The sequence below is a fragment of the Zonotrichia leucophrys genome, chromosome Z, assembly GCF_028769735.1.
Source record: "Zonotrichia leucophrys gambelii isolate GWCS_2022_RI chromosome Z, RI_Zleu_2.0, whole genome shotgun sequence".
NCBI classification, from domain to species: Eukaryota; Metazoa; Chordata; class Aves; order Passeriformes; family Passerellidae; genus Zonotrichia; species Zonotrichia leucophrys.
In genome coordinates, this window is record NC_088200.1 from 65,799,913 (window position 1) to 65,813,571 (window position 13,659).

General features: G+C 37.2%; 1 protein-coding gene across 1 annotated transcript in view; it reads left to right on the forward strand.

Annotated features, from left to right (window-relative positions):
- Positions 1-13,397, forward strand: part of HSD17B4 (hydroxysteroid 17-beta dehydrogenase 4) — a 62,887-nt gene extending 49,490 nt beyond the window's left edge. The window contains exons 22-24 of the mRNA XM_064735328.1: positions 728-866; positions 10,910-11,037; positions 12,985-13,397. Coding sequence (XP_064591398.1) covers positions 728-866; positions 10,910-11,037; positions 12,985-13,074 — 357 coding nt within the window. The 3' untranslated portion in view covers positions 13,075-13,397. The remainder of the gene's footprint in view (positions 1-727; positions 867-10,909; positions 11,038-12,984) is intronic.
- Positions 13,398-13,659: the final 262 nt, after the last annotated feature.

Genomic DNA, 13,659 nt, shown 5'->3' on the forward strand with positions numbered 1-13,659 from the left:
GGTTTAACCAAAGAGGTCACAAAATAGCAGCCTGAGGAGTCTTGTGTTCTGCTCTACAGGTAGGCACAGCAAACAACTAAAGCTCTGAGACTTTCTTTGCTCCAGTTCCAGTTAGACAAAAAATGTCAGTGAAGTAGCTTCCCTAAAGTGAAGCCTTTTATCCAGTAAAAATATTTGTTAAAAGAAACACAGTGAAAGGCTTGCAAAATAATGTGCTTGGAAAAGTTGGAAATGTACATGTAGCTGATCCCACTGTTAAATTTTTTCTGCACCAGAGTTCTGACTGTATTCATAGTGCAGTATGGTTTTAACATTTTTCATGTCAAAGTAAAAACACTGGGGTTTTTTGTTCTGAAAACTAACATAACATTCACTGTAGAAAAAGTGGCAGTGGTTATCATCCAAAGGAAAAAAAGGGCAATTTAGAAGCTCTTAGAGCACTAATTCAAAAACATTGTCTCAAATTGTAATGATAAATGACAAAAACTATAAAAACAAAATTTGAAAAAAATTTAAATGAAAATTTGAAATGAAGCATTTTTTGCTTGAATGTATTCTTTAGTGCTGAGGGTAGCTAGAGGTGATTATTTTGTGGCAGAAAAAATCTCAGTTGGATTTAATAATTCTGATGTAGATAGTTAAAGCTTTGCATGCTGGAAAGTGACATGTTCAGTACCCTTTAACAAGGTTTCAATTTTAAATTCTTCATACTTTCTTTTTTTTAAAGGCTGGAGGGCTGCAGAGTAACCTTGTGTTTGAAGAAATTGGTCGCCGTGTAAAAGAGATGGGAAATGAATTGGTAAAGAAAGTAAATGCCGTATTCCAGTGGGACATCACTAAAGATGGAAAAACAGCAATGCAGTGGAGTAAGTTGTGGTGTTTATGTGATACCCCAATGCATTTTTGTTATGGAGTGGGATTAATTGTAATCATTCCAGTTAACTGATAGCTTGGAACTAAATGTAGCGTAATAGATGAGTATTCAGTGGGACCTACAGGTCTGAATGCATTCTGGGTGCACAAATGACAAGGAGGTCAGATAAACTTTGCAGGTACTACTCTTTCAAGGAACATTCTTCTGTAACTTGCCTATTAAAATGTAGGCATAGGTTACATCATCCTTTAGAACTTCAGTGCATTTCTATTTACACTTTCCAGATTGGATTGCCACTGCACTTAGGAAAGCATGCTAAATTAGCCTAGTAGGAGTGTTACAGTAATTAGTCTGCTGGTGATGTACATGCTAACTGATCTAAAACAAATAAGTAATTATTTCTACTGCATTGTTCTTGTCACTTCAGTGAAAAACGTAGCCCAATTTGTTTCCATTTACACTTTTTTTGCATCAAGGTTTAATGGAGGCTTAATCATGATTTCCCATCATTTAAGCATGGGACTGATTGATGATGAGAAGCTACAGCCTGTAATAGCAGTGGCTCACAGCAGAAGTTTTTCCTGATAAAATGAATAATAGAATTATGTGATCTGATGGGGGAAAGCTACTTCCTCAAAAACCTTTTCTTCTTAAGTTCTCCTTTGTTCTCTTTATAAAGATATGTATATTTGAAAACAACCCTGAATCTTCTTTTATTAATTAGATAGATTTTTTTTATCTTTGGAATTTCTTTTCTGGTTTTTTTTTTTTTGGTTTTTGTTTTTGTTTTGGTTTTTTTTTGTTTTTTTGTTTTTGTTTTTGTTGTTTTGTTGACATGTCTAGTGCTTTATTGGTGGAGTGTAAAGATTTTCCAAAAGGAAAAAGCTTACTGAGGTTGTAACTTCCAGGCCTTTTTGTGGGGAAATGAAAGTCTGGGTCAAGCCTGTTGCTTAGACTTCATTTTGTTTGATCTCAGTGGTTGGATGTAGTCAAAAGAGTTTTGGAGGGGATGCAGGTGAAGGGGCTGCTCTTTGACAGGCTGAGAGGGGAGACTCACAGTAGGTCAGATCAGGTCTGCCATTATCTTCTGTTCTGTACACTGTGACTTGTTTTAAACTATTGTTGAGCAATTTAGAAACCTATCATTTTACTCAATCCTTTCCTAATGTTGACCAGTAGAGATTCTGAGTAGCAAGACTGCTGTTAAGTTTCAGGAAAAATATTATACAGAGATTGATCACGATAGTTGTGTTCTACTTGCCTTGCTTTTTAAGAAGTTTTTGAGGGCTAAAGAGTGATTTCTGTTTGGATAGAAGTTAATAAATACGAATATATGTGTGGGTCTTATGCAAACTGATTGCCTATACATCAAAATGAGACAAGGGAAATACTGAATAATCCAACTCAGACGTTCTGTCTTAAAATTCATTACTGCTCTTAATCATTTCTATTGTCTGCAGTTTTCCATTTTTGCATGAAGTAATTTAAATTACAGACATGGTTAGAACTTTGAGAGAAGGCATATGAAGTTTTACTTGTGTTCTTGCTTACGTTTTTAGGTGATAATTAGAAGTGTATTGGTTAAACTCCTGAATACTTGAAGTGGAAACTTGTATTTGTTGAGAAACACTGTACTCCACATCAGTCCTGTCTATTGTTTCATGTGTCGCTAAATTTGATACAAGTGATGGTCATGTTTATAATGACAACTAGAAAACTTTTTCAGGTTGACTGATCATTTGCATTAACTTTGGAATTGCTTTATTGATCACCTAAGTTCAATATTATGTATGTCCAGAGAATAGAGGGACAAGTCAATGGAGGAGAAATCTGCTGAGGGGTGTTTCAAGATATGAATAAAATTTCTCATGCAGTAAGAAGTTCTGAAACTGCAAATTGCTGAATGCAGAACAAGCACACTGAGATATTTAGGCCTGAGCACTGCCCTTACTTGCCTCATGAGATCACACTTTATTAGAGGGGAAAGAGGTGAATGTTTTGGCTATTGTATTCAGATCAAGAGAGTGCTCCTGCTTCGAATAAATCAATAGTCAGCCTTTTGTCCTCTCCTGCTTCTCCTACTGAAGCAGTAGGAAGAAGGTACTGCTTTCTTCCTGTTCATATGTCTCTAGCTAAAAGGGATAAAATAGACGTAGCTTTTGTTTGTCTTGTTCCCTCTGCTTCTGTTGCAGTGACAATTTTCTGTACTATTATATGCATTTGGAAAAAAACTTAAAGATCCCTGTGGGATTGAGGCTGGAGGAGCTAATCTAATATACTTAAACATTTCCTGTTGCTGACTGCTATTAAGAGCTGCAATGAAACTTTTCCAGAAGTTTGGAAAAGTTACTGTCAAAATTTTTACAGTGTGGTCAGTTCCTTATGAAGTACTGTAGTCTCTGTGGTGTAGTAAATGTGTAAGGCTGAAGGTAAATATCTAGGTGACCCAGCAGGGTGTCTGTAGGAAACGTTTACTTTTCCTTTTGGGAGTATTGGTATGCAAATACTTCCTTTGTGTATCACTTTTTTTGAAAGAGCTTTGTGTCATCCTATTTCTGTATTTGTGTTTTTCTGAATATTTTTGTGTGCCTTTAGATATCAAGTACTTTTTGGATGAAGAAAACAGGAGTTGGTTATTACTAAAAAATAATTAGACTACTACAAATAATCTAAATATTAAAATTGCGTATTGTCAATGTGAAAATAGTTAAGAAAACTCACTAGCAGAATTTTAGGAGTTATGACAACTGTAGTATCAACCTTCACTGTTTTTCCCTACATGGAAAAAGAGCCTACTGTTGTTGATGTCTGTTTAACTCCAATGGCATATTTTTAATGGCAAGCTATATATGTATCTGCATGACTAAATTTTTATTTGGGGAATATTGGAAAACACTTCCCTGCCATTAAAAGGCTTATATCCAAAAAACCATAAAGCAAAAGGCCTTCAGAGGCAAGTACCTGAGTTTTATAAGCAGTTCCCAACTTAATTTTTTTTGCATGTTTGCATATGTTGCATTGTTATTCAGTATTCAGGTTGTCTTTTCTACCAGATGCTGGTATAATTCATTTTCCACGGTAAGTGCAGAAGAAGATGGAAGTTTGTGAGTTTACATTCCAAGGAAGACAGCTTTCTTGAAGTTAGGATATTCTCAATAATCTAAAAGATTTCTGACTTTATGTGATTTTTACAAGATCTCTGTATGGTCATCAGCAAGACTTTTGTAATGCGGATGAGCAATGACAGTCAGTTTGGAATATATAACACAATTCCATTTTCTCACTGGAATGCTTGACTTTGAGTTTTTAATGTAAGGTAAGCTTCTGTACACAATTAGAAATTTTAGTCTTTGTCAAATTGATTTTTTACTTTAAAAACTGATGATGACAGTACAATGTTACCTTTGCTATAGCTTGAGTTTATTTCTGTGTCACTATTTTGACTGGTTTTCAAAGATGATTCAGATTTTAATGTTACTTGACTCAATTAGTAGAATTGCAATTCTTTACTGTACATTTAAATTTGGCCTGGTGGTTATTAGTTGATCTTCTGTGTACAAAAATTTTAAATAATTTTTGTAAATGTTATGCTGCTAGATTAGATAAATTCTGAATTATCATTCTCTCTTTTCTAAGTAAAATTGCCATTTTGGAGGGTCAATCTCACAATGTACATAGCTACAAGAATGCCAAAAGGAAAACATGACATTAAAATCAATTCACAATTTGGTTCACATAGCTAAATATTACATACTATTTCAGTGTATGGTCAAAATTCTTGACAAGTTATCACTGAAACAAGTTGTGTATGAGGAGGAATATTATTTTGGCTGAGTTTTTTGTTTTAAGCTGTAACTTGATGTTAATTAATTAACAATCTATCTTTTTTTAGGCCTCTCTTTGTAAGGTCCTCCTAGGCCTTTACAAACAGTGCTTCTACTTCTGATAGACCTGATAGGCCTCTTTCTCTTATTTAACTGGATATAGTTGTTCTGTCTTGATTTAATTTTTTGTCTTGTCACTTTTACACAGCTTTGTGCTTTTGTGAAGAGTGCAGCAGTTGACAGTGCTGGCAACAGTCTGGGCCCTGCAGCCCGTTGCTCCCTTACTCAATGGTTGTAGCTCCAGCATCTTCTGCTGATGTCCTTCGGCCTCTTCAGATCTGGGAAGGGAGCAGATAAGAGAAGGCAGCTGCCACAGCACGAGTGCTGTGTCCATTTCTGGGCCCTTCAGTCCTGGAAAGACTTTGAGGTGCTGGAGTGTGTTCAGAGAGGGGCAGTGGAGCTGGGAAAGGGTCTGGAGCACAAGCTCTGTGAGGAGCAGCTGAGGGAGCTGGGTCTGTTTATCCTGGAGAAAAGGCAGCTCCGTGGGGACCTTACAACTCTCTACAGCTGCCTGCAAAGAGGTTGTAGCCAAGTGTGGGTCAGTCTTTTTTCCCAGGGACCTCAATCATGGGATGGCGATGTTGGATATCAGGAAGAATTTATTCATGGAAAGAATGGGCTGTCCTGGGAGGTGCTGGGGTCGCTGTCCCTGCGGTGTTCAAGAAATAACTGAGTGTGGCACTCAGTGCCATGGTCTAGTTGTCATGGTATTGATCAGTTAAAACTTGGAGATCTTTTCCAACCTTAATGATTCTCTGATTCTGTGAAATTTGTTCTTGTGTATGCAATCAATCTTTCAAGCTTTAGGGAAACAAAAAGTTTTTTTATTTTACTATATTTACATTTATTTCTAGTGTTCTAACTGCAACTGTGACATTTTGATCTCTACTTTCTGCAGTAAACCAGGATTTTTAGAAGTCAAGTGAAATTTGTGAATTGAATGTGGCTTTTGATGGTACAGAGAGACATCTTTGTGGAGGCACTAGTATTATGACACTAGTCTATTTAACCAGCAGTAGGCCTTTCCTTATCTGCAGTTTCTCTGTGGATGGTGTGAAGCCATGAAGAGGTGTAGAGCAATTGACTGTGCATGCAGGATGTGAGATTTTGAACAGCTCATCTGCTGTGTAAACAATGTTGAACTGTAATGCCTGACAACTGGCCTTAATTAGTGGTATTTCTGTATAAAAACAAGCTGTTCTAGTTCAAGAGGATGCTGAAAATCCTGCTTTTTCCAGTTTTCTTCACTACCTAAAGCATACTTTGCTCTCTCCTGCATTATGTATTACTATACAACAATAGCCTTTTTTTCAGGCATTATAATTTTATTTTATTTTTAGAGTTAAGGTTTCATTTCAACTTTGCTTTCCATAGAGAAAAGCTAATGCTGTTGAGATCTGTTGGCTGATAGTTAATGGCAATCCAGAACAGCAGTTAGAAGAGTTTGCCCATCCGTTGCTTTTCTTCATGTTTCTGAAGTTATTGCTGAAGGCAGGAGATGTTTCTGTTCCTTTCCAGTTCTCAGAAGAATAGAACTTTGTTATGAGAACTGGGCAGAAATTGTTACATGTAGTTGGTTGTGAACAGCTGATAAATTAAAGTGAAATTGCTCAATAATTTATGATGCAATATGACTTCAGGCAATGAAGAATACCTGTTTTTATTTGGTTAGCAGTTGAGTCTTGTATTGCCCTTACTTATCCACTGTAAAGCAGAATAAAACACAAACCAAACTTTAAAAAGTCTGATTGGTAATATTTTTCTTCTAGAAAGGGTGAGGCACTCTTCAAAGTAAAAAAAAAATTTTTTTTTTTTTTTTTTTACTTTACTCCAAATATTAGGTTTTTAGGTTTTTGGCAACCTGCTATAAAATGTCAATATCTACTGTTTTATCTAGTGTTTTGACTCCTATATATGTGAATTTTCTCCTATTTTTATTTTATCTCTGACAACATCATCCTTTTGATGATAATAATTAATAAATTTTAATTAATGTAATAAAACATCTAAGTATCGAAGTAAAAGCAAAAATTTAAAAGAAGACTAGCATTTCATTCACTTGAACTTCTTGATTCTACTTTTCTGCCAGATATGTAATAGAATGTATTCCATAGGATAAACAAGAGGGCGCTCTCTCTGGTCATTGGAAAGCTAGGATTTTTCTGCTCTAATGTTTGGAACCTGTTCTGGAATTCAGCTTCTTTCTTTCATTGCTAGTTTATTTATCCAACGAGCTGGTGCTCTAGTTTAGTCTGAATTGTATTTTCAGCATTCTAGCCTAGGTGTAGGTCAGGAGGGAAGAAAGTGGATTGTGTATATTTCTAATCCTTCTATTTGTTTTTTTGCCCTGCAAAAAAATAGAATGAACAAGTTTTTGTGGTAGCTTTTCATTCTTTATAAAGTGGGGAGTTACTTTCCTTCGCTAAATACTAATATCTGATATATTTTGGATCACTCTTGGTCCACAGTAAAACTTTTTTTTTTTAACTACTTGTATTAGAGAGGTCAACTCATTTATGATGCAGCCTACGAAAAGGGATGGATCAAGTAACAATAATTCTGTTGTTTGTTCTCTGTGTTTTTATAGAAAAGACAGTTTTGTTGTCAGAGTGTTTTGCTTTTGTGGCTGCCTCATTTTTTCTTCCTTATCAAAAATCTTCATGTTATTTAAAAAGAATCTAGAGGAGGTGGAAATAACCTTTTTGACATTTTTGGGAAAAGAATGTACCCCTAGATCAGTCCTTTTCTTTTTTCTTTCTTTTTTTTTTCCCTTGCTTTTTTTTTACTTAGAATTTCTAGTAACTAGTAAGGATTACCTTGAGGTGGGATTCAGGATTTGAGGTGATCAGCTTGAGGTTGGTATCCAGCAAGACTGTGGATCAGACCATCTTGATTGCAATCACTCAGGACATCTGGGAGCCAAGGGGCCAGGATCAAAGCCAGCACAGGTGTAGAAAAGGCAGGTCCTGGCTGACCAATATGGTCTCCTTTTATGACCAGGTGACTCACCTCAGCAAAGCCTTTGGCACTGTGTCCCACAGGATTCTCCTGGGAAAAGTGGCAGTCCACAGTTTGGACAGTCATAATCTTTGCTGGGTAAAAAACTGGCTGCGTGGCTGGGCCTGGGGAGTGGTGGAGCCAGTCGCAAGTGGTGCTCCCCAGGGCTCAGTATTGAGGCCAGTCCTGTCTCATATCTTCAATATCATTGTTGTTGGTCTGGATGAGGGAATTGAATGTCCCCTCAGCCCTTTCACAGGTGACACCAGTTTGGGTGCAAGTGTTGATCTGCTGGAAGGTTGGAAAGCTCTGCAGAGGGACAGGTTGGGCAGGGTCTGGGCAGTGGGCCAAGGACCCACAAGATCAAGTTCCAGGTCCTGCCATTGGGTCACAACAACCCCAGGCTGTGCCACAGGCTGGGCAGAGTGGCTGGAAAGCTGCAAGCTGCCCAGTGGAAAAATATCGGAGGTTTTAGATGACAATTTGCTGAACATGGGCCACTGTATGCACAGGTAGCCATGAGGGCCAGTGGCATCCTGGCCTGTATCAGCAACAGTGTGACCAACAGGAGCAGGCAGTGACTGTCCCCCTGTATGTGGCACTGGTGAGGTCACACCTCAAGTGCTGTGTCCAGTTCTGGGCCCCTCACAAGAAAGACTTTGAGGTGGTGAAGTGAGTCCAGAGAATGGCAATGCAGCTGGGACAGGGTCTGGAGCTCAGCTCCTGTGAGAAGCAGCTGAGGGAGCTGCTGTAGTTCAGCCTGGAGGAAAGGAGGCTCAGGGAGACTCCTGTGCTGCTCTGTACAACTGCCTGGATGGAGGCTCTAGCCAGGTGGGAGTTGGCTTCTTGTGCTGCTTCTGGGACAGGACAACCAGTGACAGGACAAGAAGAAACATCCGCAGACTGCAGCATGGGCAGTTCATGTTAAACATTAGGAGAAATTTCTTCACAGACAGGGTGGAGTCACCATCCCTGGAAGTGTTCATGAAACTGCTGTATGTCTCATTTAGTGCTGGAGTCTAGTTGTTAAGGTAGTGGGTCTTTTCCAACCTTAATCATTCTGTGATTCTGTAAACATGAAAGATTTACCTTGATTATGGGTGCCATGATTATGCAATGTTAAATGTGTGGTTGTGCTTTGAGAACTTAGTGTTAGTTGTAGATATTGACGGTAAATGATGGTCTTGGGATTTCGCTAGGAAATGGAGAAGGAGAACAAGGACTGTAATAATGTTAAGTAATATCTTAATGCACAACAATGTAACGGCTGTTAGTTATGTACCATATTCAAAATAATACTTAAGGGTTGTGAGAACTTTTCTGAGCCATTACACCTATTCAATTGTTTTTGTCATCTAAACCTGACACTGATGAGACTGATGGATCAGTATTTTCAATAAAGTACATCAAAATTTCTTTTCAGCCAGTACTTAGTGAAGAATGAGAAGTTGTGTCTTGGGAGACAGTATGTCAGGCTTCCAGTATCTGGCTCCCTTCTGGAGCAGTGTAGGAATGCTTGGGACAGGAAAAAAAAAAATTATTGCCAGCAGAATGAAATACAAAAAGGGATTCCTAAGGTCCAGAAGTAATTCAAAACAGTTGGCTAGGAACTGTAGGCATCCTAGACACCATGTCTTTGTTTTGTGAATTAATCTGTAGTGCTTGCTGACCTCGCTGTTTGTCTCCAAGGGAACAGTTTGGCTGCACTAGTATGGTGCTTAACATTAGCAGCATTTGGGTAGAGGAGTATTTTAAAAGCACTGGTTAGCTTAGTCTAAAAGCTGGTATCCACTCTCAGACTTTAGTTGGTGTGTTTGGCTTGCATTTCATGATTCAGTAGATTATTTTTTTAATTTTTATTTTCCTAATAATAGTCTGTGCCTGCATAACCTACATGAGCAATGTTAAAGGCTCAGGTATGTTAGATCATATAGTAGCTGGTTTGGGCCACAAGGATGTTGTTACACGGCCCCTACCCACAAACACAAATGTACAGATAGTTTCTGGTGCTCAGTAACCTTTTTAAATTTCTTCTCATATTGCTTGAAGTTAGTGATATGCATTAAATCTGTTCCAGGATATATAATTTACCTTAAAATCAACTGGAAAATAATAATCCAATATGTCACTTCTCACTGAGCAATGCTGTATACTTAAGTCCCCTTCTAGTTCTGTTGTAACTGGATAAATATTGCTTGAAGCAGATTTCAGAAAATGAAAGACTTAAATACGCTAAAGCTACTCCCAGTCTCTATAGTTCCCCTTACCCTGTCAAAAAATTATTTGGAAAAAAGTGGCACATAAGATAGTTTATGCAGAAATAAAGCTCTCTTCTAAGGCAAGGGCCTTAAAATTTGTCCATGAAGAGCAACTAACTGTCATCCATGATTCTGTGATTAGAGGTGCCATGTTATTACAGGAATATCCACATGAATAATGTGTGGGATGGGGGCGTGATGGATCAAGAGGCAAAGGTGTAAAGGAAAGACAGGAATTTGCAAAATCTGAGAATGACTCAGCAGAGCACATCCTGTCAAAATACTCTTCTAAACATGACACAAAACCTGATGGTGTTAGCTTTGTAGTAGATTATTTTGGCAGGTCATTTGGTGTAGGAAAAGAACACTCTGACGCTACAGACACTTGGAGGAATTTTTGTCTTTCCAGGAGAGAAAGACAGATAATTGGCAAGGCTTTAAACACTCCTTGCATGGAGCAGAATAGGCTATATTGTGTTGCCTGGGGGACAGACCAGGGAAAATAGGCAGTGTGTTTGAACACCACTACATTTGCCTTGTCTGACTACAGGATGCTGGTTTTGAACTTTGGGGCTTTATTACTAACTTGAACATTTTTGCAGTAAGTGCACTAATTAATACCTTGTGCATCTTAGGTGTCATTCAAAAATAGATTTACCATCACAGCAAGAATTTTGAAGTCCTTGCTGTAAACACTCTCCCCTTTCAGTGCAGGAATAATTTTTTATTTTCTTTCATTGATGAAGAAGAATTATACCTCATTTATTTTCTGAGTAGCTGATAGCTAATAATTTAGACTGGATGCTTTATAATAATAGGTAAGGAAAGTGCTGTTCTTAAGCCTGAAAGTTTTATCTTTATTTTGAAATTAAACTGTCTTTGCTCTTGCTTCTCAGCAATTGACTTAAAGAATGGCTCTGGAGCAGTGTATCAGGGACCTGCCAGAAATTCTGCTGACACTACCTTCACTCTCTCGGATGAGGATTTCATGGATGTGGTACAACAAAAGGTTAACCCCCAAAAGGTAAAGCCTAGGTGTCACAGACATACTGTCTAGTATGTAGACATATTATTTGCCTGACATCAAGCTGTGGTTCATGACTGTTTGCATTCTGAAATCCTAAACCCTGGGATGTTTTGACAGTGGAGACCAGTGTCAGATAAGGTATAAGCACATCAGTATCTTATACCGAATTAGCCAGAAAGTGTGAGGGGGCATTTATGCTATCTTTATTATCTTAAGACAAAGATAACCACAAAGGGCTAAAGCAGGGCCCTGATAACACCAAGGTTGTGGATTCAATACGTGTACAGGCTGTTCACTTTAGAGTTTGGACTAGATTATCTTTCTGGGTTCCTTCCAACTTAGAACATACTGTGATTCTGTGACATAAATCCTGGCAGTGCAAAGTTAGGAGTTTGTTTACTTCCTGGTACTTCACAGTATACAAGTTTAGGTTTGTCAGTTTAATCATTCAGGCTGTTTTGATTATGTTGCTGGAAGTTGATGTTTGTTGCAGTGGTCTGATTTATTGCTAGTAGTTCAGCACAGAGAAATGTCAAGACAATGCATGCATTTAGATGGTCAAAATTTACCTAAATCAGGATATTTTTCAGGGAAATACAGATTTAAGGAAGGTCTGTAATCTGGGTCTGCCATTTTAGCTTCCTGGAGTAATCAACTCCAAATGACTAATTTTACTAATAAAAATGCCTTGTGTAAAAGGAAATTGAACTGTCACAAATTTAATATGTCAGCTTACAGATTAAAGCTTGAGCAAATGAAAACTTTAATTAAAGCTCATCATGTATCAAACAGTTCCTTTTCTTTGATCTCAAGCAGAAGTTGTTGGAGACTTTGATTGTAAATTGGAGACTAATGATCATGGTGAATATTTTTTATAAGTCTTACATACCACATGAGTAAAATCCTTTGTGACCCTCTGTATACAGCAGCCATAAAGCATAAACAAACAAGATGTTGATGTGTAATCATCAGAATGCTAAAGAACAGTGATTGCAGTTCAGGAACATCATCTATGTTTAGGCATTAATGTTTCCTTTGAGTTTTTGTGAAGTTTTCCATCTAAAGAAGCTCAAAGCATCTATTCAAATTCTTTTCTGCTGCCTCTCTCTATTCTTTATTTGAATGTATTTCAAGCTAATGGAACTATGCAAAAGAACATTTAAGGAACTTTCAAAGGGCTTTCAAACTCCAAAGCCATTGTGAAGCAAAACTAGTTTAAAAAAAATACGAACTAGATTGAAACAGGGTCTTTGAAGTAGGGAGAATAAAAATGTAATATATCAGCATTGAAGTGAAAATACTGATTGATTTATGACTTTGCAAATGCAACTAAATGTTGCTTATTTCCTGTTTGTTGTAATATGCTGTGTGTAAAGCCACTGCATTTCTTTGGCATATGTGTGTAATACCTTGTGCAAGTATATGTTTGTATTTGGTAGGAATTTGAGTGTGTAGCTTACATTTTCATTAGTCTTTAATTTTCATTATATAGCCTTTTCAATCCATTTTTTCATTTCTTATAATGAAATATGGATATTTGTAATGTGAGGGGATGATGCTGGGAGCTTTATTTTTTGTGCCCTGCTGAAGTTTTTCCATCAGATTCTGTGAAGGCATTTTTTCTTACAGTTGGAGAAATGCTCTGTGCTATATGTGGAAAGGGAACAGAGGCCACTGAAGTTGCTTTTTGTTTATTTTATTTAATTTTTTTCTCATGAGTGACAGTGTTGGTCTTGTCTGCACTATAGATAAAAAAATCTGGTTGTGGATGGCATTAGAATTGAACAGGTTTTTTTAATAACTGATAACCAGTTAAGCATTGTGCACTAAAGGCTTTCTCCTGAGTGCTAAACAACCATTCTTTGGCTTCTTATTTTATTCCAGTGACTCTTTGGTTTGTTAGTAAACAGTTGAATACATGTTTTTCCCTTCTGTTTTTTTTAGGCATTCTTTGCTGGTAAACTAAAAGTGAAGGGGAACATCATGCTGAGCCAGAAACTGGAAATGATCCTGAAAGACTATGCCAAACTCTGAACTGCTTGATCATCTACCACGTCAGTGAAGAACTGTAGAAGATTGAAACTCAATTAGTTCAGAACCGATGATTTGCATTTGCAGGCTAGTTAACACCAATGTACTGATTCATTATACTGCTAATACACAAGATTTAATTGCTGTAGACAGAAGTTACAAAATGAAAATAACTGTTATTATTGTCCCTTTTTAGTTTCTCAGCAATGGTAGAGAATCATACTTTTTTGATTGTTCATCTTTACCTAAATGAAATGTATTTAGTTCTTAAAAAGAAGCATATATTTCTATGTTAATTCTGAAGAAAATTAAACCAATAGCCTTCATTAATATCTCCTTTTATGCGTCTGTCGGTCTTCATTCATCTTGCCTTAGATAGACTTAGCTTCTGTGAGTCTATCTGGTTTATTATTTAAACGAATAGTCTTTGTCTCAAGCTCTCATGATGGTATCGAAATAACTGGAAGATGGAAGTAAATTCCATTTACTTACATCATGTCATTATGTGGGGTTTTTTTTCTGCAGAAAAAACTTCTTGGAACTTTGAACTCATATTGATTAGCCATTTTCATATGTTACTCTTGTAAA